Source organism: Corythoichthys intestinalis, chromosome 17 (assembly GCF_030265065.1).
Source record: "Corythoichthys intestinalis isolate RoL2023-P3 chromosome 17, ASM3026506v1, whole genome shotgun sequence".
Lineage (NCBI taxonomy): Eukaryota > Metazoa > Chordata > Actinopteri > Syngnathiformes > Syngnathidae > Corythoichthys > Corythoichthys intestinalis.
Window position 1 is genome coordinate 27408387 of NC_080411.1, and position 25386 is coordinate 27433772.

Here is a 25386-nt window from a genome sequence, read left to right on the forward strand (position 1 = left end):
CTTTGTGTTTGGATTTTTCATTTTGTTCGCGAAGGATGGGGAAAGTAGGCCAAAAAGACTGTCCTAACCATTCAAACTCATTGATCGACCCCTGGAAGTCTCATGCAACAAACATTGGAACTTATTTGATCGCTCTGAACCTAGGAAAAAAAAAAAAAAATCCTACCACACACACAATCCCACTGGTAATTTTAGTGAACTACTGTGTACTACACTCCAAAAAAGGTGACCCTGAAATTTTAGGAATATATGTACTAGTCATTCTAAAAAAAAATAGCGTATGTGATAAAGTTCATTATTTTCTATAATGCACTGATAAACATTAGACTTTCATATATTTTAGATTCATTACACACAACGGAAGTAGTTCAAGGCTTTTATTGTTTTAATATTGATGATTTTGGCAATAAAGTCAAAAACCAAAAATCCCCATCTCAAAAAATTAGCATATCATGAAAAGGTACTCTAAAGAAGCTACTAACCTAATCATCTGAATCAACGAACTCAAAACCCCGCGAAAGATTTTTGAGGCTTTTAAAAACTCCCAGCCTGGTTCATTACTCAAAAACGCAATCATGGGCAAGATTGCCGACCTGACTGCTGTCCACAAGGCCATCATTGACACCCTCAAGCAAAAGGCTAAGACACAGAAAGAAATTTCTGAGCGAATAGGCTGTCCCCAGAGTGCTGTATCAAGGCACCTCAGTGGAAAGTCTGTGGGAAGGGAAAAAGTGGCAGGAAACGCTGCACAACCAGAAGAGGTGACCGCACCGCACCCTGAGAAAGATTTTGGAGAAGGGCTGATTCCAGACCTTGGGGGACCTGCAGAAACCTGGAAATGGGCTACAGGTACCCCAGGTCAAGCCACTTTTGAACCTGAAACCGGCAGAAGTGCCTGACCTGGGCTACAGAGAAGCAGCACTGGAATGTTGCTCAGTGGTCCAAAGCACTTTTTTCAGATGAAAGCAGATTTTGCATGTCATTCGGAAATCAAGGTGCCAAAGTTTGGAGGAAGACTGGGAAGAAGGAGTAGTGGAGCAGTGCCACAGGCTGATTGCCTCCATGCCACGCCGCGTTAAAGCAGTCATTTCTGCAAAAGGATTCCCGACCAAGTATCCAGTGCATAGCTAATATAATTAATTGAAGGTTGACACTTTTTTGTATTGGTCGGATGAAATATGCTAATTTTTTTAGATCGGGAGTTTTGTTTTTTCTAGACTTTTTAGCCAAAATCAATATTGAAACAATAAAAGGCTTGAACTACTTCAGTTGTGTGCAATGAATGTAAAATATATGAAAGTCTAATGTTTATCAGTACCTTACAGAATATATTGAACTTCATCACAATATGCTAATTTTTGAGAAGGACTAGTAAAATCATTTATTCAATGGTCAGACTTCAATTTGGTACAGCCTCACTCTAGAGTTTGAGATGTTATCCTAATGCTTGTTACAATGACTTCATTTGTCCAGTAGATGGCAGACTTAAATAAAAAACGAATGACAATACATTTGAAGCGTCAACTAGTTCACGGAAGCTCATTCATATAGAACCTGTTGAGGAACCGTTTCTTGTATCGAAATAACCGTAATTGTAACATTAGTGGGTGACGCTCAAGCAGCAAATTGAACGCAAATAATGCTAATATAACATGATGTAATTCATGTTTCGTATTATAGTACGAAATAATTATCTAGAGGTTAGATTTATTCCAAAATAATAGGTAAACAAGCACTTTGGGGCGGCGAAATATATTCCCGCACTGTCTCTTTAAGCAGCTGGATGTGTGTGAGTGGCCCCGCCTACTCCTGCAGCTTCCACTCTGTCTTCACTTGTATGAGATGGGAAAGCGCACAGCCGCTCCATCACGGCCCAGCAAGTACAATCGTTTGCCGGAGAAAAGCGGACTTAAGTATAACAATGCAACAAACAAGCTAAGAAAATGGACCGAGTAGCTGAGCAGTCGACTCCCGCCGGATTCCCGCCTGGATTTTTACACAAATCAAATGCTGTGTTCGCCTACGTTACGTTCTTGTGATCCGATCACCGTACAGGCTGCCGGTACAAAGGAGCAGCAGCGCCTGGGATTGAAGCCGAATGGTCGGACATGAGTGAGCTGGCCAGTCAATGCTCCTAAATCTGGACCTACCTGCCTACACCACCAGCAAACAAAGAGAAGGTTTATCTTTTTGACATTTTCTTTCGGGATTTGTTTCGAGCTGACACTACACATAATCGAAGATTTGTTAAAAATCCTCAAAGTGACCCATGCTGAAAAAAAATGCATGACAAAAAAAGACCGCTTTTCACATCCATTATGTCTTCTCTATCCTTTCGTTTTCATGAAAAGCTGCTGTGTTGTCCACAAAAGGATGCGTTGCCCACGACAAGTGTCATCAATTTGTATTGGTGAGCAGGTCATCTAAAGGCCTGTTGTAAACACAATTGAACTGTGAGCTGTTGTTGAGACTGTTGGATTGGGCAAAAAAGACGATATGGTTGAGCCGGTGGGATTCATCGAGGCGTGGAAGGCTCAATTCCCAGAATCTGAGCCCCCTAAGATGGAGCTGAGGTCTGTGGGAGGTATTGAGCACGAGCTGGAGAGATGCAAAGCCTCCATCCGGAGACTCGAGCAGGAAGTGAACAAGGAGCGCTTCCGCATGATCTACCTGCAGACCCTCTTGGCCAAGGAGAGGAAGAGCTATGACAAGCAGCGCTGGGGCTTCAGGAAGACTCCTCTCAATGAGGGGGTGGACCCTGGCTCCTCTCAGGGGGCAGAGTCTCAGCAGCCACACATGCAGGAGACAGGTGGGGTGGGGTATGGCGCTGCTCCGATTTTGGACAGAAGCCGCTACCCGGCTCATGGTGATGGAACAGGCAGATCAAAACCTAGACCACCGCCGGCAAGGAAATCAGCCTCCCACGGAGATGGGCTGGAGTCTGCATTCGAAGCACCCCAGCAGGCTGAGTCGACATCCTGCGACAATCTGGATGGCCTTTCTCCCTCAAAGCAGAGAGGGGGTGTTTCTGCGTCACCCCGAAGGCCGGTGCTCCCACCCCCGGACAAGGAGCTGCCCTGTGACCCTAAAGATAAGCTCGGGATGGGTCTTGGTGTGGCCGCTCTGAGGTCGAACTTTGAGCGAATCAAGCGGGCCAACTCTCACTCTGTAGGTGATAAAGGTCAAGAGAAGCAGCCACCTTTGCCGCCACTGCCGCCGCCACCTTTCTACACAAACATGGAGTTCCATCACGACAGGGGGTTGGTTCGCGTCAATGACCGTGAAGTCTCTGACAAGATCAGCTCCCTGGGAAGCCAGGCCATGCAGATGGAGCGCAAGCGATCCTTGCACTCGCTTCCTGGTAACCTGGCAACTGTGGCGGGGGAGCTCCGCGCCAGACCAGTGTATAGGGGCCGCTCCACAGAGAGCACCTGTGGTTACGATGCTGAATATGAAGATGGGGAACCCAATCAAAGACATCAGCGATCCAATGGTGGGAAACCTCCACCTCCACCTTGGCAACCTTCTGATTTCCAGGCCTACTCCAGTGTCTATGTCGGTGGAGTGATGATGGGTGAAGGCGGTGGCGGCGGCGATGCGCGAGGAGGTATCCAAATGAGAGACCATGGAGGAGGTGATGACCACCTCCTCACGTGGCCCCGCCGCTCTTATTCTCCAGGGAGCTTTGAGGACGTCGGCGGTGGCGGCGGCTACACACCGGACTGCAGCTCCAATGAGAACCTGACATCCAGCGAGGAGGACTTCTCGTCGGGCCAGTCCAGCCATGTCTCGCCCAGCCCCACCACGGCCTTTCGACGGCCCTTCCGTGAGAAGAGCCGCTCGCCGTCGCAGAATTCCCAGAACTCTCAGCATTCGTTCGACAGCAGCAGTCCCCCAACACCGCAGTCGCAGAAGCGCCACCATCGGCAACAAGGCGGCCACGTGGTCATGTCAGAGGCCACTATTGTCAGTGTTCGCAAGACTGGACAAATCTGGCCACCTGCTGTTCATCACGGGAGAGCATCGCATGATAACAGTTTCCATGGAGACCACCTCGGTAAGTGACCTACGTGTTAAACGCATATCTTGTGAGTGTATGTGTGTGCAAATATCCTGGATAGCCTCTTCTTCAGATGTTAGCCTCGCGTGGGAGAACGATCTCCTGCTGCTCATTCCTGGAATGTCACTCGGGTGGGAGAACAATGCAGTCAGTCTTTGTTGAAGCAGCATTTTCTCATATGAGATCAGAGTCTGGAAATTCACTCACGGTTGTCTGACTAACTAAATGAAGCTATTCTCCAGCTCTTGGTTTAAAGTGTTTTAAACTTCAACTTGAAACATTTTTTTGTAACAATGGAGTGCACACTTTTGTTTTGTAGACGCATTCAGAATAGGATTTTATTCTGCTAAAAGTCTTCTGCAATGGTCATATTATTGGATGTCTGTATTTATCAAATTTTGTTCTCCCTTTTCTGCTCAGAAAAACAATGCGTTCTGCCATCATAAATGTTATCCAATGTGTGTCGACACTAGGGCTGCAACTAATGATTATTTTTGTAATCGATTAATGGTTTAAATAATCGTCTGATTAATCGATTAATCAGATAAATGTCACTTTTTTTTCAATTACCTTCACCATTTAGCTTGAAGTTGTTTTAGGCATGTTGTATGTAACGATCAAGACAAAATGGATGACTATTTCCTTAAAAAAAATAATATTTTATTACAGCTTCCTGACGTAACTATAGTCTACAACTGTACTGTTTTAAATACATAAAATGTGTTAAAGTTTTTAATAAAGGTTCCGAGTATAAAACATCAAAAGAATTTCTCAGAACATAAATCAGACAAAAGTGCTGCTGATTGACATTTTTTTTCTTGTGGACAAAGCGCTGATATAAATAGTGTTAATGCCTCTTATATATATATATATATATTTTTTTTTTAAAACAAACTAAACAACAAAATCGAATAAGGAGGACGAATACTGTTATGAAACAAATTTCTTTATCAAACAATTGTTCATAAATACTACATTCAAAATCCCAACTTCAAAGCACACTGTCTTTGATGACAATTTACAGTTTGAATGGGAGTTTGTGTTGAAAGGAGAATCTAAAAGCTGTTATATGAATGGTTTGTTTGTGGTTTCTGCATTAAAGAAATGAGACGACTTTACTACCTAACAATAACTCAAGTGCTAACATGCTTCGTCAAAGCAATACAAACGGACACTTAAGACACTGATTAGCATAATCGCTAACTAGCTTAACACTCCGTGCTAAATAGTAAATTCTCATCAACAAAGAACACGAACAATACCATTGGCTTCATTTACTCACCTCTGACGGAGGCACACTGGATCTACCAACACACAAGACAATCTAACTCTCGATACTTCGTAATTTTATTGATTCAGCAGCCTAACCTGAGTGTAGCAGGGAACACTTTCTCTTTTTCTAACCACTGGCGTGCGCACCCTCAAATTGCACATAAACAAAGACCCAAATGGGACTGCTCATAGCTGCCGGCAAATATCAATTATCAAATCTTTGGCAACTAATTTATTAATTGATTATTTTTTGCATCCTTATTTGACTGTAACACTTCAGACTGTAAAATGTCAGAAAATTGGCAAAAATGTGAATTGTTGTTTTTCAAAGTAAAAGCAGGTTTTTGTTCATGTCCTACTTTGACTTAACAAAAATATACTGAAGAAATCTGATATTTACAACTGAGAAGTTGTGAATGTTATAATTTAGACAAGTTTAAAGCAACACTAGGTAACTATTCAACCTTTATAAAATATTTTCATAACACTTGTAATAATATGTTAATATAGTGATCTTCTGTATCTTTTATATCCTAGGGGGGTCTGCATTGCTTTCACCGGCACTAATTAACCTTGAGAAGGGTGGCAGAAAGGAACCCTGCCACACAAAAAAACTACAAATGTGCTGCCACCTTTCCCCATTCAGTCATTCAGAATTCTTCAAAAATGGCAGAGCAACAGAGTCAAAAAGTTTTATCTGGGGAGGAAAAAAGAAAGGGAGTCTACCAGGATATACACAATAAACATTGGCCTGGCTTTCACTCGCTGGCATGATGCCCCGTCCCTAACCGAATTCGTCAGCACTGACGAGTTTGGGTGGGGGGGGGGGGGGGGGGGGATTAGCCACACTAAGCCACATGGTTTCTAACCGTGATATGCTATTGTTTAGCCATAACTGGATTGATTACCTCATTACTTTTATCCTTTACACATCCGCTTAAAACAGAACTGTTGTTTAATCCATCTGCAGGTGACCATCATGATTTTACAACACTATGCGGGTGCGCGCTATTGCTCATGGGAAACGCAGTCTTACCTAAGGCAAAACACTACCTCTCTTGTCCACCGGCGTCGCTAAAATCGACATAAACTGGAAAGTTACCAAGTGTCTTTAAGATGAAGAAGGTCCTAAACGATTAATTGGTTATCAAAATAGCTGTTGATTAATTTGCTAATCGATTAGTTGTCGATTATTTGATTATTTGTTGCACCTCTAGTCGACACTAAGTTAGGATTCAGTGATTTTAACGTGAAACAAATGAATAGTAAAATACATGCTCATGCTGTTGCGAGACACAAAAAGAGAAGCAAACGATTGTGTTGAGCATTTGTATAATATGTTATACAAGGCATTCAGCTGCACAACAACAGAAATGAATTTCAAACTGAGTGTACAGTAGTTAAAGAGTCAACGTATTTACTAAGTAAGTGCAAGTCGATTTTAGATAACCTCCAGAGGAGGGGTGGGCAAACTGATCCTCAAGGGTGCAGGTTTTTGCTCTAACTGACCCAGCACACACAGTGTAACTGATGTGATGAGGTTTCTGCTGAAACAAGCAGCACCTGACTGCATGCAACTGCGATTACACTTGTAAGACACCACGATGGTGAAAAACTACCCTCTTGACTGTTTGGAATAAAAACCTTCGCACGCCTCAGCCCTTTGTGGAATAGTTTGCACACCCCTACACTAGAGAGTCAATTGATTCAGAGCATTTTGACTGACATTACAAGGCCCACAGATTTGTGTGTTTTATGATTATGTAAACCGAGAATAAGAAATTAAAGATTACACCTGTTTTTTCATCGGATAAAATAAGTTATTTGTAGAGGTGCACAATAATTATCGGTCCGGTAATAAGAATTATGACGTCATCCCAATAAATCTGATAACAATATATATGTTATCGGGCCTATTAATAATATTTTTGGCACGGTGTCGGACTGGGATGTGTGCGTTTGTTTCTACTCCTGTTTTGCCAGTATGCAAAGTTTTCTTACTGTTCTAGAGGCCGTATTTTTCCTTCACTGAGTTATAAACCTTACTATGGCAATTAGCAAATGTTTGCATTTTACAGTGTTTACAAGTTTTTGAGAGGCCTTTTGGTTATTGATAGGCTTGCTGTTCTGTAATTGCCAGGTTAAGAAAGTTGTTTCATGGACCATAACGACAAGTCTCCTCTCCTGTTGCACCAAGTGTTTAATCTGCTGACAAAGCACAATACACTCTCCGGCCACTTTATTAGGTACACCTGTCCAACTGTTCGTTAACACTTAACTTCTAATCAGCCAATCACATGGCGACAGCATTTAGGCATGTAGACATGGTTTAAGACAATCTCCTGCAGTTCAAACCGAGCATCAGTATGGGGAAGTGAGTGACTTTGAACGTGGCATGGTTGTTGGTGCCAGAAGGGCTGGTCTGAGTATTTCAGAAACTGCTGATCGGGATTTTTACGCACAACCACCTCTAGGGTTTACAGATAATGGTCTGAAAAGAAAAAATATCCAGTGAGCAGCAGTTCTGTGGGCGGAAATGCCTCCTTGATGCCAGAGGTCAGAGGAGAATGGCCAGACTGGTTCGAGCTGATAGAAAGGCAACAGTGACTCAAATAACCACCCGTTACAACCAAGGTAGGCAGAAGAGCATCTCTGAATGCACAGTACGTCGAACTTTGAGGCAGATGGCCTACAGCAGCAGAAGACCATGCCGGGTGCCGCTCCTTTCAGCTAAGAACAGGAAACTGAGGCTACAATTTGCACAAGCTCATCGAAATTGGACAATAGAGGATTGGAAAAACATTGCCTGGTTTGATGAAGCTCGATTTCTTCTGCGACATTCGGATGGTAGGGTCAGAATTAGGCGTCAACAACATGAAAGCATGGATCCATCCTACCCTGTATCAACGGTTCAGGCTGGTGGTGGTGGTGGTGTAATGGTGTGGGGGATATTTTCTTGGCACTCTTTGGGCCCCTTGGTACCAATTGAGCATTGTTGGAATGCCACAGCTTACCTGAGTATTGTTGCTGACCATGTCCATCCCTTTATGACCACTATGTACCCAACTTCTGATGGCTACTTTCAGCAGGATAATGCGCCATGTCATGAAGCTGGAATCATCTCAGACTGGTTTCTTGAACATGACAATGAGTTCACTGTACTCAAATGGCCTCCACAGTCACCAGATCTCAATCCAATAGAGCATCTTTGGGATGTGGTGGAACGGGAGATTCGCATCATGGATGTGCAGCCGACAAATCTGCACCAACTGTGTGATGCCATCATGTCAATATGGACCGAACTCTCTGAGGAATGCTTCCAGCACCTTGTTGAATCTATGCCACGGAGAATTGAGGCAGTTCTGAAGGCAAAAGAGGGTCCAACCCGTTACTAGCATAATAAAGTGGCCGGTGAGTGTACCTGTTGGGTTTATGTTTGTTTTAGATCAGTGCTCACTGTTCAGGGGAACACATCGTCAATGATATTGACTGATTGATTGTGATTGACTCAAATTATATTTATTTGAAAAACTTAAAATTGGCGCTTTATTTGAAGTCAAAACTGTTTTTGTCTTTGTTTTTTTCATTATAATAATGTTCATGTCATTATGAAAGTTCTGGTTCGGTGAAAGGCAAATCTAAACCACTAGTATTTTTTACCAACATGTGTTCAAAAACTCAGGTTAATATACATCGAGAAATTATATATATATATATATATATTATCGGTTATCGTATCGGTATCGGCCTTGAGGAGCAGGAAGTTATCGATATCGGTATCGGTTTCAAAAAATGGATATTGTGCACCCCTATTTATTTGTGTTCATTTTTATTTGCTCTGTTGCTTATCTAGACTACACCACACACTATTAAAGGCAGTCAAGCAAACTTGCTGGCTTTTTCTACATTGTGTGCAGTCTCTGAAATGTGAAAAAAAACAGCTATGAAGTGAAATACTTGTGTACCTAACTTATGCCGCTGTTTTATACTTGAATGCTAGGTTTCTCGGCACCTGTCGTGTTGAAACAGATCTGGGACTGGGGCCAAATTAGACCAGCCGGGGAACAGGGTGTTTGTGCCACGCAACCTCTACAGCGCCAGATTGAAATTGGTTGTTTGTCACGTTGTTTGATGAGGCCGCTGTAGATTAAACTAAAGGGCACTTCATGTGTATGCTTTGAGCTTCATTAGAAGGTGGGAATATTATAGAAGCTGTCAGTTTTTAAGTTCACTACACAGGTCTTTGAATAATTTATAATAATTTATTTGGGCTTCAAAATATATATATGAAAATATTTTTTAAAAAATAAGCATAATTTTTTTTTTCTAATTTTCTACTACCTTTTCATCAATAATAGGTAAAAATGTATTAATATTGTTGCCGATACTATGCTAAAACGTTATAATAACAGTGTTTAGGTTATGGGACGTATGTTCCATGAAGAATAGTAATTTAGAAGATTAAATGTTATCACTGCTACGAGAGACCGCAATCAAACATTTAATACCCAAACAACGAAATGTTCATATTAGCTGTTGTTTGAGATTCAACTTAGTCTTTGGGGGGCACATGAGAAACATGCATTTTAGGGGGTACTCCAGGCTTGCTGTTGTGTGGTGGATTTTTTTCTGTTGAAAAATGTTGATTTTCATTGTAAGGAACAACTTCAAGTAAATAATTTGATGATTAATTTCTGTAGCTAGTTGTATTTTATGCTTTGCACAGTTGGGGTGTATTACTAATCCAGAGTGAATGCATATTTATCATGTCTGTATTCCAGGATGTTGTACTGCCTGAAATCAGATGACTCTCATTCCCTAAATTTCTTGCCGTTTAGTCTCGTGCTCGTGCAACTATAATTCATTTATTTGAATTGAGACGCCGACTTTGTAGTCCTGATCGAAATCAAATGTGAATGTTTTTTTTATTTAATGTGTCTACTTGATTTTTTTTTTTTGTGTGTGTCTGTGTGTGGTGCTGTTTTGCTCCCTCAGGCAGGATGTGATGGGCAGACTAGTAAAAGAGCTCACATCCTGTGTGGAACTTTTACTGTCAATGTAAAAAATGGAATTAAACGATTCTTACGGAAAAAAACATGGTCACAACAATTTAGATTGTGCAAAGTTAGCAAAAAAAGTAGCAAATGGAGCTCTGTTACATCTGCTACATTGAGGATTACCTCCCTTTGTTTTAGCATCTTTTCCACTACAATGAGCCCTGTGGGGAGGACGATGGAGGGTTGGGTGGGTGTGGTGGGGGTATGCGTTTCTACTGATACATTTAGTGGGATAATCTAGATTGGTGCTTAAGAAGTTGGTTGGACACCCTGCAGGGATGAAATCTGCTTTCTCCCATGCATACGTAATGACCAATGCGGCTCATGTTGACAGTGAAGGTGATGATGATAAATGTTGCATGATTTTAGGCCCTGATGTTGCATAGTTGGAAGCCAAGCAAGACACTTTGAGTGCGCAAGGCAGAGCTGTCAGCTCTCGCTCTGCTGGTCAAGAGAGTCCCAGATGGGAAGATCTCTCCTGTTGCGTAACAGGAACACACATAAACACACACATAGACCAACACAAACGGGGTGAGAACAAGACATACTTTGTGGTTTAGTCAAACACCTTGAAGCCGCGTGGCTCCTCAGCAGTAGCTTTGCGAATATAAAGATGAGTCGCAGGAAGCAGTGTGACGCCGTTGCCTCACTCTTTTTACATGGGTGCATCCAGAAGATGCACAACTGCAATATAATGAGGGTGAGGGGGTGTTGTCAAGGATCAAGCACATCTTTTGTGATAATGACAGATAACAAGAGAGCAAAAAAATCAAAGGGAAGAAGATTCTTTAGTGTGTCATTCAATGGGAATGCTTTGCAAGTTAAAGGTAAAGAGGAGGCCATCTCTTGTCTTTCGTAGGACAGGGAGTCATATTTGGTTTCCGTCACTTATTTGGTATATGTATGTGGTTTTTGACTTGTTCACCACAGCAAGTCATCTGCGGATTTTTTGGGACCATTTTCAATCATTTACACTTTTGTCACAAGCCACCTATTTTTGTCCCCCCACTCGTGTCTTGATATTTGGGCATTGACTTGACAATGGACCTATTGCAAAGCCCCGCCCCTTGGAAAACTCAGATAACCCAAGGCTCTGTCAGATTCTCTCATGCCCCTTTCCCACTGAAACTAGTGGGTCAACGCGCGTTTTTTCCAAGCCGATGCGACCCACTAGCAATTGGCATTTGGCACCTTTCCCATTGACAAAAAAAAAGCTGTGTCTTTTTTTTTTTTTTTTTTTCACCCGTCTAACCCCCCACCCCCCTCCGCCGTGCGTTAGGTTACGTGGCATCACCATGCTAAGATGCGCGTCGACAACTGCGTCCAAATTCATTCAGTTCAAGGAAGTAAACAATGCAGAGCAACATGGAAGCCTCCTTTCCGTTTGTGTTCTCTCTTTTCATGCTTTTTACTACCCTCAAAATGGTCGAAATGCAGCAAAGGATCAACACTCTGCTTGTGCTGAGGCAACGTAGGCGACGTGAATTTTCGTTTGAAAGTCAAAGGAGTTATGACGCATCACGTAAGAGCCTACGTCACCACGTAGATTAGGGTGTTGACTGTTGACCCGGGGTTTTGCTTTCACACTGCATGACTATCAGAGCTGAGGTGATTTTAACGAGGTTTACCCATGGTGACAATTATAGGCCTCTGTAATCTTTTCAAGTAGGAGAACTTGCACAATTGGTGGTTGACCAAATACTTATTTGGCCCACTGTATATCCTGAATTTTTGTTAGAAATTAGTTTCTCGTCCAGCCTCACTGACGTGAAGATTGCTCAAGACAAGTTATTGTTGAGAAAATAGAAGTGTTGTTTTCTGAGTCCCCCATCTCCCGATTTTGAAAATCTAAGATGCATGGACAACCACATTTCAAGTTGCAATTTCTCAGAGAGGAAGCATAGTCACAAAATGTTTGATATGTCATTGGAAAGCTAAGGCCCCTTCAATTTTGAAGCATAAACATACGTACGTAGTTTTCCCCTTAAGTGTGGGCCAGACGATCATTCAGCATATCTACAACATTTGATTCATTCAGTGTGCGAGAAGCAATGAGAGTTGTGCAAGGACAATACATGGCTGCTTCAAGATGACAAACTCCTCGCTCACTTTGTCCATCTTGACAGGTCCTGTTCCAAGAAGAACAGAAACCACTCTTTTCACCTAACCTGGTGCGATGTGATTATTTTCCTCTTCCCAAAGCTCAAGGGGATCACCAAGATGGTTTGAAGATGGAGTTGCAAAGAATTCTACCTAAAAGTAGGCGAAGTAGGCTGAGAAAATGCATTACACCCCAGGGGAATTTGTTTTTAAGGGGAGAACCTGTCGTATGAGTTTAAACATATTGTGATGTATATCCTGGATTTTTTTTTTTTTTTTAAATTGTTTAACATTAACCTTAATTTTTCACATTAAATGCTGACTATTAATCAGAGTTTGAGCAAGAATTGGCTATGTTTTTAGTGGACAAAGTAATGTAACAGATTACACTACAAAAGTTCTTGATAGTCTGACTTTTTTTATCTTCTCACATTTTCTTATTTTAATCCAAATGTATTTTAATGGGTACCCTGCAACGGGTTAAATTACAAACTGCTATGCATCTGGCCGAAGACACATTCAATGGACACAAAGCCAGCCGGAGTGTTTCAATGTGTGCTGGAAAAGAAGATAAGATCAGATTTGTGGAAAGGTTGAATGAAAGTGATTAAGCTTTAGGAGGATTAGTACTGTTAGCAGGCCTGTCCACCCCACCGTTATTACTTTAAAACATGATGTGGCATGGACCCTTTAGCAACATTGGTAAGAAAGTGCAGTGACTTTCTGGCTTCATACAATGAATCAAATAGTAGCAAAAGCTGATCAATTCTATGCACCTGCTCACCTCATAGATGTGTTTGGAAGGCATCCTTACTCTAAGCCACCTGTGGCATTATGTGTCCAAGGTGACCTGAATAGGCTTTGCTGTGTCAGCATTGTGTTTGTTTTTGCATTTGAATGGAAGCAGTTGCGATAGGTTCCATTTCACCATACTCCTATTCACTTGAGCATTTTAGTAAATGAAAATTCTTATATTTGGGCAACATAGCAGGTGATAGAATGGTAGTCACCCAACCCAAAGGTTGTGGGTTTGATCCTCAGCTTGTGTGACTATGACGAAATACCCTTTAGCATGGTATTGAGCCTTTCGTTGTTACCTGATGCTGTGTCAGCGGTACCATTTATAAGTTACTTAAGCTTGGTTTTCACTTCCTGTGTCCAAAACCCTTTCTTCTTCAAGTGAAGATCATTTTTAAGAAAACAGAGCTTGAGTTAAGAGTGTGTCCATCTCAGGGGTGTGAAGGATTTGCTCCACAAATCCTGTTACAAGCCAGCGAGGAGTGGCAGTGCCAGAGTGTAAGCTGCCAGCCAGACTGGATCGCAAGAGGCCTCCGTGCCCTTCTTTTCGGAGATAATACTTTGTGTGTGCATTTATAATATTTGCATCTCTGTGTGTCAGCATCTTTCTCAATGTAGCGGACAACATCGACACTTGCTAGACACTGAGACAGGTTGAGTCAATGGGGCCTCCAGCAATAAGTCTACTTACATTACAGTAGTGGCGCAATGATCCTATTGACAAATTAATGGATCATAGAGCAAGGTGTCTCTGATTCTTTATTGAACGTGGCACGTCCAAGATTTTTGGATTGTGGTTGATGGGTTTTGTCTAGTGCTGTAACAATTAATCGATTAACTCGAGTACCGTAATTTCCCGAATATAAGGCGCACCCGTGTATAATGCGCACCCCAAATTTACTTGTAAAATCTAGGGAAAATTATTGTACCCGTTTATAACGCGCACCCTAATTTTAGAAGAAAACAGAGCTTGTGTACAGATACAGAGATGTCATTTTACTGACTGGTGAAACACAGCACAAGCATAGCACATTGGTAGTTCAAAACATTACCGTAAACTGACAATATTTACGGTAATAATATGATTTGACAACTTCTCCAACTTACCAGAATCTAGGAGAAAACAAAACAGATGTGACTTTTCTTTTAAAGGCTGCTGTATAACTTGCTCGTTTCCTCATGATGAATAAATGTTTCTTCCATGGATTGATACGGTAAAATGAAAGTGAGAACGTAAGTGGGAAATCCGTGAGAGCTCATAGCTGTCAACTCGACAGTAACAAAAGGAACTATTGTTATTTGGGTTTGAGTTTCCCGAGGGACCGATATAGTTGACGGACACAGGAAGTGTGTGTCCTTACATTTGTTATGGTCCGAATTGCGGAGCTGCAATAAACGTCGACTCAAATGAGTTTAAGAAACTAAATTCTGTGCTTTATGAAGACTGAAAAAAACAGAATTTAACACAGACGAAATCATTCGGCCGATTAGAGTGAAGTATTACCGAAACAAAACGGTGACGTCACGTACCGTAATGGTCGGCAACGGGTCGCCGCATACGTTTCTTCAACACAACGTGGCCGTGTCAATGAAAAAAAATCGGTTTATATATATATGTAATACATATATAGTTCTGTCTCCATCCATGTACCCGTTTATAATGCGCACCATGAGTTTACAAGTTGATTTTGGGGAAAAAAAGTGCGGGTTATATTCGGGAAATTACGGTAATTCTATTGGAAAAAACCTTTGAATGAAATTCTGCTGCTTCGAGTATGCGTTTAATTAGAGTGGCGTTGTAATCGTTTGTTTTGAAATGATTTGCATTTAGTTTTATTGATTTGGGTGGATATACTGCCCTCTAATGGCAACAGTGAACATGACACAACTCATTTAACATGGCTGAATCCAGCTGCTCCCAGTTAAGGCCAACATAAGCTAATGTTTTTTTATGCATTCGTAATTTAGTTTATAGGTATATTTAGCTGTTTTTTTGTGGGAACGTGTGTTTGAAAGTGTGTTTGTTAAGAGTATTGTAAAAGAAAAAAAAAACATTAGCATTTTATAGCATTTAAGTTAGCGGACTTTTGCCATGCAAGTTAGCCAATTGTTTTTTTGTTGCACTTAGATCCTCATTTATTTAATTTTTAATACCGTTTGAGGCTAAGCTGAGGTAATTTATTTTTAAATGAATGTGCAATTCTGCAGTTTGAAGAAACACTTGGAAATTTGTTTTGTGTTTGCATCTGATGCTCTTTTGAAAGTGCAATCTTAGCAAGCCATTGTTTTACATCTCCTAAAATTTATTTTGTAATGCATTATATGTTCCTAATCAGATTACTCGATTATTCGAACCAACTAGATGATAGATTAATCGACTACTAAAATAATTGATAGCTGCAGCCCTAGTTTTGACATCATCAGAATCATTTTTACTGGCTATTTATGTTAGAATTTTTTCAACAGTATGGAATGCTTATCAATGGAATATAAATAACATTAGTATGGAATACTGATCAACAGTTTTTTTTTAAATCTAAATAAGGTCAACTAGCAGTCTAGCATGTTGCGTTTGAACTTAAATGCTCAATTGCTAAGGTCCTGGTTCAAGTTCATCTGTGCTTTGTAGTGGTTGAAGATTACGGGAAAAAAAATACCTCTATAACCAGAGCGCACATTTATTGGCAATGGAAAAATGCAGCTGAGGAGTGATCATCACAGGAGACTACTGACCTGCCACTCCGAGTTTCACAGATAATAACTCCTGATTAAATGGACTTTCTTCTCATTTTAGCATCTGCCTGTATGTTGAGTGTGATAGGCAGCTCCGGTAATAAAATGCACTTGGAAAATCCCTTCTGGTAACCACACCAACCTCTTTCCTTTCCCTCCCTACTGGCCTACCTCATATCAGTTGCTGAGTTTGTTTGTACGCTGGCCATTTTTTGTGTGTTTTTCTGTGCCTCCATGGTAAGATGCACAAACTCTGCTCTCTCTCTCTCTCGCGCTCTACCGCCCTCCCTTCCCTGCTTTCTTTTCAAATGGAGGACATTTATACTAGGTGCTTTCTATTGCTTTAAGACACATGCTTTCTATATATAAATTCCATATACATTATATATTTAGTTGTAGGCCCTCGTTTATGGTGAAAATGCACTGTGAGCATTTGTGAGTATTGACCTAAGCAGGAATAAAGAAATTAAATTGACACAGGTATGCACAATCCAACATTATGATATTGTTGTATGTGTAGTATAATCTCTTGCCGTCATCATAACACAAACAGTTAACGATTAATAATACACAAATCAACGATTAAAGTGGTTCCGCTGGTGGACACGAGCATTCACTGGTGTGACACACTTGTTTTTTTTTTACAGATTGGGAAGGAGGGCAGGTTGGGGAATCCAAAAGCAGTCTAGTCATGCAAACATGTAAACTTTTAATCTGCCCTCTTTTGTCTGGGAATTACAAACTAATTCAGATTAACATTAGCCTTTCGCCTCTGTCATGTAACACACTATGCTAATGCGCCATGTCCTATATATTTCCCATGGGATTAACACCAAGCAGCTACTGTGCTGGCATGTGTTGAGTAATATACTCTTTGCAAAATTGTATATATAAAGTTAACGAAATACCAGAACCGTGACAGAGGTTAAATAAGTCTCATGTCCTCAGTCCATGTTACCCTGCTACGCTCACTTCGATGTTGGTTTTTTGGTTGTTCTTAGCTTGAGCAAGATTTTCTGAACATCATGAATTAAATTTAAAATGTTGTCATTCACAAGTAAACAGAGTTACAGTGGAATCAATTTACTTATAAGACAAAACAAAACAAAAACGCCTTTTAACAGTATTGAGTGAATTATGACAGACTCCATCTCACTCTTAAACACAAGCAAGATAATGACTTGGTGAAAATTGCTTTAGAAACTCACCCTTGCACTTTTATTCCCACCCTACAAAGTCAGCGGTAGGAACACCAAGATGTGATCAAAGTCATGACCCCCCACCCCCACACACAGCCGTGTGCTCTCACTGTAATAGTCTGGTGGGGGTTTAACTGCAGATTGTCTATAAAGCAACACTATCAAATACTAAAGTCAGCAGCAGCAGCAAGGCATTTTCTTATAGAACAACTTGGATCAATGTGTTTTCATAGCCCCATCACCCTAGTACACACACCTTTAATTGACTTGTTTTGTCATGAAACACAAAAGGTTTTGCTGTTTCAACCAAAATAAAACTCATGGTTTCATTTTATGGTCTTTAAACACACCACGAAAGATTGAAAATGACGTCTTTTTTTTTTCCCAAGTAGGTTTTTTTTTTTTTTACTTTCTATAGCCTCAATTGTTTAAAAAAGCCTCTGATGGAGAAGAAGTTGTTCTTCCTGGAGGAGTGAAAATGCCACACTGTTTTCACTTCCTCTTGGTATAATGACCAGGTGTCCCAATACTATTGTTCATTTAGTGTACATACTGACGTCATCGTAGCAACGCCGCTCTCCAAGTCTGCTTCATTGTGCTGTGTTTGCTGTGGGCAGCTTGATGGGTTTGTTCAATAAATAGCAGTTGTAAATCGCTGCTGGTGCTTGTATATGTGTGTGTGTGTGTTTGTGTGTGTGCATGCATGCGAGAGAAATGGCAGTTTCGAGACTGCGGGATAAAGTAGCCATTCTGTAAAAATAAAAAACACATTATCTGGCTAACGAGCAAAGTGGCTGGCTGTTGGCAGTCGGCTGTGTTCCTTTGGCGAATGCAGTGGAGAAGAGTTGGAGGAAAAAGGCTTCAAAAACAACACTGTAAAAAATAATTGAACTACATTTGTTTCAAGCTAAGCACAGACGTTTGAAATCCTAATGCCAACTGTTGATTAGTGAATTCACTGATAGCATGGCAACTTTCAATGATGTGATTTAAAAAAAAAAATACTGGCGATATATCTGCAACAACAGCCACTAATGCTAGCTGACAAATATTTGAAATCCTAACATCAGATGTTGATTAGTTAATTCACTGAACGCCCTCTTGATAAAGAGGAGAGACGGTACAGTAGCATCTACTCTGGAAGGCCACATATCAACACAGTGGAGCAGGGGTGCCCAATACGTCAATCGCGATCGACTAGTCGATAGCAACGTTAGTGTGGGTAGCTCGCCCCCCCCCCCCAAAAAAATTATATTGTCTGGGCAACATAACCTCATATGTTGCTCACACAACATAATTCACTATGTACATTTAAAAAAATAAACATTTTTATGTGGCTGCACCGAAGCAGCAGTTACTGGATACAGGTCCCCAGTTTACGAACGAGTTCAATTCCTATGCTGGCGATGTAACCAGACTTCCCGTGCAAGTCGGAAATAACCCTTTAAGTACCCTTAATGTCAAAATAACTATCCAAAAACATGTATTATATAAGGGTGTAACGGTACATGTATTTGTATTGAACCGTTTCAGTACGTTGTGCTCGGTTCGGAACGGAGGCGTACCGAACGGGTTTCTGACGTAATGTAACCCTTACTTTTCGAGGCTGTGAGTCGATCGGGTTACAGTTTCATTGTGCAGATTATATTTACTCAGTCTTCTCTACGATAATGAGGACCAACACGGTAGGACAGTAAAAAACGTCGCCGCCGCGAGAACGCAGTGAAACGTGGGCATTAAAGTCAATCAGCTAATGCACACCAGTCAGAGTGCGGCTGTGTGTTAGACGCGTCCCAGAAGTGGCTCAACACGACGCACGCGAAAAGAGCGGCAGAGTTTATTATTTGATGCGAGACGCGACCCTCCTGCATCAATACTACTACCGGTAGCTTGGATCAGGCAGACCGGAAGTCACTCGTGTAAAAATACGGTGGATTCGGTCGATTTTCAAACTAAGATGCAATCGTAACCCACTTTTTCAGTCCATCAGATCTCTTGAGTGGTAGATTGGGGCACAGTTGACTTGTCTTTGTTGATTTACTGCTGACTTCTCTGCTATAATAATAACCAACACGGCCCCGTGTTCGATACAAAACCCTCCTACCACAGCAAAAGAAGTAGGAACTAATATTCACATAGGAACTAAAGCTATACAACATAAAATATACAATATAAATACTGCATCACATTTGTAAAATATAAACACATAATAAAATAAATAATAGCCCATTTAAATAAAATACATTGAAATGAGCTAAAAAACCTGTAATTAAATAATAAGAATAATACACACATCCTGCTTACGCAATTAAATTTATTAATTTCTGTGTGGCGCTTTAACTTGAGAAAATCCACCAATAAAGCTTTTGAAAACCGTTCATAAGAAAAAAAAAATGATTCATTGAGGCATTTTATTTGTAAAATACATGTTAAAATCTTTGTCATTGGGATTGCTTTTCTCTTTAGCACAGAACTTCTTTTTTCTTCTTTCTTTCAGAAAGAAAGCTGACCAATACGCGGGAATTGAAAGGCCAATTATTGGATTATCTTTACCCGCTACTTTTTGAGTAGAATTCTAGCTTTGTATAGGTTAATGTTCCTATTGTTGAAAGCACAAAGGTGTGTGATAAACAACTAGCATATATTTATATTTTGTATTTTGTTTTCTTACTGTACCGAAAATGAACCGAACCGTGACCTCAAAACCGAGGTATGTACCGAACTGAGATTTTTGTGTACCGTTACACCCCCTAGTATTATACATCAAATAAAGTAATAAATAAGATACATACTGTAGATATTTCTACATTGATCACACCATAGTTCTTCTTACAACTATTTATTTATTTGTCACCGTCGAACTATGAACACACATTTATTAATTGACCCATTGACAAAGCGTACAATAATGCTATAAAGCAGCGGTCTCAAACCGACTCCACAAAGGGCCGCAGTGGGTCCTGGTTTTTGTTCCAACAGATCCAGCACAAACAGTTCAACCAATGAGGTTTCTACTAACATAAGCAGCACCTGATTGCAATCAACTGATTACACTTGTAAGAAACCAGATTGGTGAAAAGGTATTTGTCTCGTTTGGTTGGAATGAAATCCAGTACCCCCTGCGGCCCTTTGAGGACCGGTTTGAGACCACTGCTGTAAAGTAAATCAATTGAGACATATTTCCTTACAAAAACATACCTCAATGACTGCACAATAATACCGTGGAAAATAAGGTCCAAATCTTGGGCAATTCAACAAGGAAAATGGCAGCTATTTATGGCACCGGTCCAGTGGTGAAAATTAACGCTGCTCAATAAGCTAGCGGGCTAATAGCGAGCTAACTGGGGGCATCGCCAAGCCTCCGCCGTTTACCCTTTCTTTGCCTTCTTGCAATGTTAACTGGCGTTCACACCCACTTCCCAATGTGAAACTAACAGAAAGTAGCGCATGAAACAAGTCCGTGTGCAACAAATAAAAGGGGACTGCACATATAGTATAATGAAATAACAGATATGCATAGCAATGGTGTATCCCAAGCAACACGTCACTTCCGCTCATTAATATTCATGACGTTAGCAACTTTTGCTAAAGGAGGGACAAGCTTCCATTTGTCCCCAATAGTAAATGAATGGAAATTGTAAACATCTCCTTCGTACACTGAGCTAAACTTACCACTACTGTCCGAAAATGATGTCCCTGGTGTCAAATTCACTGGTAAAGATGTGAAAGAACATACAAATGTTCAGTTAAAGAGATGGCTTGAATGTCGAGGGCTGAATAAGACAGAAAAAAGAAACGAGCCGACCTAAGCTTAGCCTTAGCTTTTTTATCAACACCTTTTTCTTACGCCACTGACAATGACAGTCTCCTGTTTCAAAAATCTATCCTTTGCCACCATATGCCCTGTATTTCTTATATATTATATCCTCCAGTTGTCTTACATCTCTGACCGTTCTTTTGGGCAATTTACATTGCTATTTTTGTGTAGCGATCACAAATGCTACTCGTTGACAGCCAACGAACACTTTAAATTTTTTCATTAATAACAAATCTTAATTCTATAATTATTTACACCTCCCCCTTACTAAAGTTTTTTTTAACAACAGAAAAGGTAACAGTGGCAGTCAGATACCATTTTAATTTTTTCAGGTCATTAATTGTCAGACAGAAGCAGCACGAAGAAAACGCACGCTAAAAAATAAGTAAAAAATATCAAAATGGCTTACCTCTTCATCCTCTAAAGGGCCATGCCCCCCAACAAAATGTTTACTGCATGTGAAATGTGAATGGCTTAACCTTGCTGGCGTTAAACGTCCGCGCAAGTTGATCCATTCTTCACATTTTTTCTTCCGAGATTTTGGTTTCGGGAAACGTATGAATAAGACATTAATCATATGTCGTAATGTCTAGAGTCGTTCCTAACACTTCCATATCAGCTGTGCTTGATCGGCATGTTCGTTTTTCAAAGATTACTGGGGAAAACTAGCAGAAACATAATGGTTTGTATGCGAGGGCATGTCTATAATATCCCACTTCCGCTTTACAATGCGAAGTTATGGTCTAAAAATAGCATTCGTGCAGTACGCTATTAGAGGATTGGGTAATTAGAGGCAATTCGCCAGTCTCCAGACCTAAACCCAATAGAAAATGTTTGGCGGAAGCTCAAACTCTGTGTTTTTCAGTGAAAGTCCAGACACCCGATTGATCTAGAGAAGATCTGTGTAGAGCAGTGGTGCAAAATCCCTGCTGCTGTGTGTTCAAACCAGGTGAAAAGTTACAGGAAACGTTTGACCTCTGTTATTGTAAACAAAGGCGAATGTACCAAATATTGACATAGATTTTCTCAGGTGTTCAAATACTTATTTGCAGCAATTTAATACAAATAAATTGTTTAAAAAATCATACACTTTGATTTCTGGATTTTTTTTTAGATTGTCTCTCACAGTTGACAAGCACCTACCATGAAAATGTTAAACCCGTCCATCATTTCAAAATTGGAATACTTCGCAGGGTGTTCAAAAATACTTATTTTGCTCGCTGTATATAGATGTATTTTTCATTATGCAGGTGAGCTTCTGAATCTCCTACCTAGCCTGTCTTTGCTCTAGTTGTTTTGATTCAAAAACATCACACAAGGTTCATGGATACGTCATTCAAGAAAGGTTAAGGACTAGTGACTATTTTTGGTAATTAAAAAAAAATACTATTATTTTGTAGCATCTACAAAGACAACGCCAACTTGGTGAGGATAATGCACAATCAGCGGGAAAACAGAACATTATTTTCAATTACCATATTGGCCCGAATATAAGACCCCATCTTTTTCAAGACTCAAGTTTGAAAAAAAGACTTTTTGAACACCAAATTAATTTTTATACAGAAAATAATTACAGTACATACGAAACAAATAATTATAACAATATATTTGAGAGAAAAGGCATGTTACTTTGCCTCATTCAAATCTTGATATCTGAACATTTAAATATGTAAACAAAAGTGCAATCACATTCATAAATGAATGGCTTCTGGTTTTTGAAATGTAAATAAACCAATCTATTGTGATAAAACAACAAAATTGCAATAACTATCAATCATCAAAGTGAATCTAACTGTAACTGTAGTCTTGAAACAAATCTGAGTAAGGAAAAACATTGCAATAAAATAATACAAACTGGTTAAACTTGAGAGTAGCTGAGATCTGTCATGACAGAACATCGCTTCAATGATATCTGGCGCCATCTAGCGTCGTGAAAGGGGAGAGTAGCTGTGATCTGTCATGACAGAACATCGCTTCAATGATATCTGGTGCCATCTAGCGTCGTGAATGGGTATAATGTATAGACCGTGAATATAAGACGACCCCCCATTTTTCAGTCTTATTTCAATGCAAAAAACACTGTCTTATATTCGGGCCAATACGGTAATTATACTCACCTGACGCCACGAACTGCATGTAAAAAAAAAAAAAAGTTGCCTGCAAGTTTAAGATGCCACGCTAAATGCTAATGCTATGCTAATGCTCCGAACCAATCATCATCGGGGTTCTAATGGTGTCACAAGACACCTGCCCTTCTCCCCCTCCCGCTCTGCTCTTCTCTCCCAGGCAGTTGTGAGCTGAGTGGTAGTTACGCGGCAAAGCCCCCCTTCACATTCTCAGTAACGATAACGGCGTTGCAAAGATAGGAAAAGTAATTATTAGATTTCTCACTACTGAAAAAATACACCGTTAGAAACTCATTATACTCTAACACTGGTCGTAACCCTGGGACTACCTGTATATCTTTGCATCCCGGGTTCTAAGTCCCACTGTTTATTCTTTACCTCTTTTTATTTATTTATTTTTAATAATTCAATTTCATTCAGAAGTAGCAAACGGGCCAATGCTGTTCATGTGTTTATCCAAAACGTGGACATTAGTGTTGTATCGGTCGCGAACGATTCGTTCTTTTTGAACGAATTGTTTGGGTGAACGAGACCGAACTAATCACCATCTGCACTGATTCGTTCTATGAAGTTGGTGCTTGTTCACTGCGTGGGAGGGCGTTGAGCAAGCGGCAGCGTCTTCTGACATCGCACACGACCAATCAGACGCCAGCCTCATCGCGGGCAGGGGAAGGACCGGAAACAGAATCAGGGCGTATGTCACTCACTTCCACGTGTGGCCAATGAGCAGCCAGCGTGCAGGCAGGGGGGCAAGACTGAGTTTTGTCACTTCCCGTTCAGTGACTCGGTCCTCCGGTTCCTGACCTAGCTTGCTGCTAACTTGACTTTCCAGTAATGAATATGCGGTGAACGAATCAAAAAATGAAAGGAAAGGACTTTGTCACATATTTGTTAACGTGGAGCCTATCAAATGCAGCTCAAAAAGACAAAAACACCACACAAATCTAGCGAGCATGGTTTAGTGTACTACTTTTCTCAACAGACTCGCGACTACCTATTACCACATACTATCACATTTACAGTAATTTAAAACATGGGTAGCTACGAGGCAAGCAAAAGCTGAGCTGCGGTCGCGTGACGGCAATGAAGGGGGCAAAGAACTGTCACTATAAGGAGGCTTCATGGCAGCGATATTTACCTCATATGTGCACAGAAAAAAATATTTAGTATGATTACCATAATACTGATTTGCAATGAAACGGTATATACATGTCCATTTTTTCCAAGTGTTTTATTTATTTTTTTCGTGTCAGGTGTTGGTTGGTTTGACAAATTATGTCAATCCGTCCATCATGTGCTACTCAAGCGCCCCAAAACAACGCACATGGACACGGGAGATGTCGCAATATGTCTACATTTTTCTTAACAGACTAATGAGAGTAGAAAGGCGATATCGTAAAGAGCAAACAATTATTTCTTATCAGCATTTGACGATCTGAGATGCGGGGACGACAGGGGAGCTGACCGGATTATTTTATTTATTAATACCAGTGCAAAAATTAAATACGATCACCATAATACTGATTTGCAATGAAACTGTATATACATGTCAATTTTTTCCGAGTGTTTTTTTTTTTTTTTCGTGTCAGAGCGTGTCGGTTGGTTTGACAAATTATTTCAATCCGTCCATCATGCGCTACTCAAGCGCCCCAAAACAACGCACGCAGACACGGGAGATGTCGCAATATGTCTACATTTTTCTTAACAGACTAATGAGGGTAGAAAGGCGACATCGTAAAGGGCAAGCAATCATTTCTCGTCAACATTTGACGATCTGAGATGCAGGGACGACAGGGGAGTTGACCGGATTATTTTATTTATTAATACCAGTGCAAAAATTCAATACGATCATCTTAATACTGATTTGCAATTAAACTGTCAAATATCAAAATGTAGTATTGTCTTTATTTCAGAGCAGCACATTCGACAACTAGCTATTTACACTTATAGTTTTAACAATAGTTACTAAAAATAATAGTGATGAGCATAAAAACAAAAATACAACAGAGCGAGAGGTAAATATGATGTGTTGGTCGTTCCATATTTTGAAATTAAACTTTCGATTTATTTTTATTTTCGTGACAGCAAGCATTGTAAACGTGATCAAGAACATGCTACAGAAAGTCCGTGCGCCCCTGACCCCAACCCCCCGCTCCCCCCACAAAAGGAAAATGTTTAACCGTGTCCTCAATCGAAATGCAAGCACGAGCCATGACTTTGAGCC

General features: G+C 40.5%; 1 protein-coding gene across 1 annotated transcript in view; it reads left to right on the top strand.

Annotated features, from left to right (window-relative positions):
* The first annotated feature begins 1845 nt into the window (after positions 1-1845).
* bcr (BCR activator of RhoGEF and GTPase) overlaps positions 1846-25386 on the top strand; it is a 172708-nt gene continuing 149167 nt past the window's right edge. The window contains exons 1-2 of the mRNA XM_057818080.1: positions 1846-2180; positions 2352-4057. Of these exons, the coding sequence (XP_057674063.1) occupies positions 2497-4057 (1561 nt within the window). The 5' untranslated portion in view covers positions 1846-2180; positions 2352-2496. The remainder of the gene's footprint in view (positions 2181-2351; positions 4058-25386) is intronic.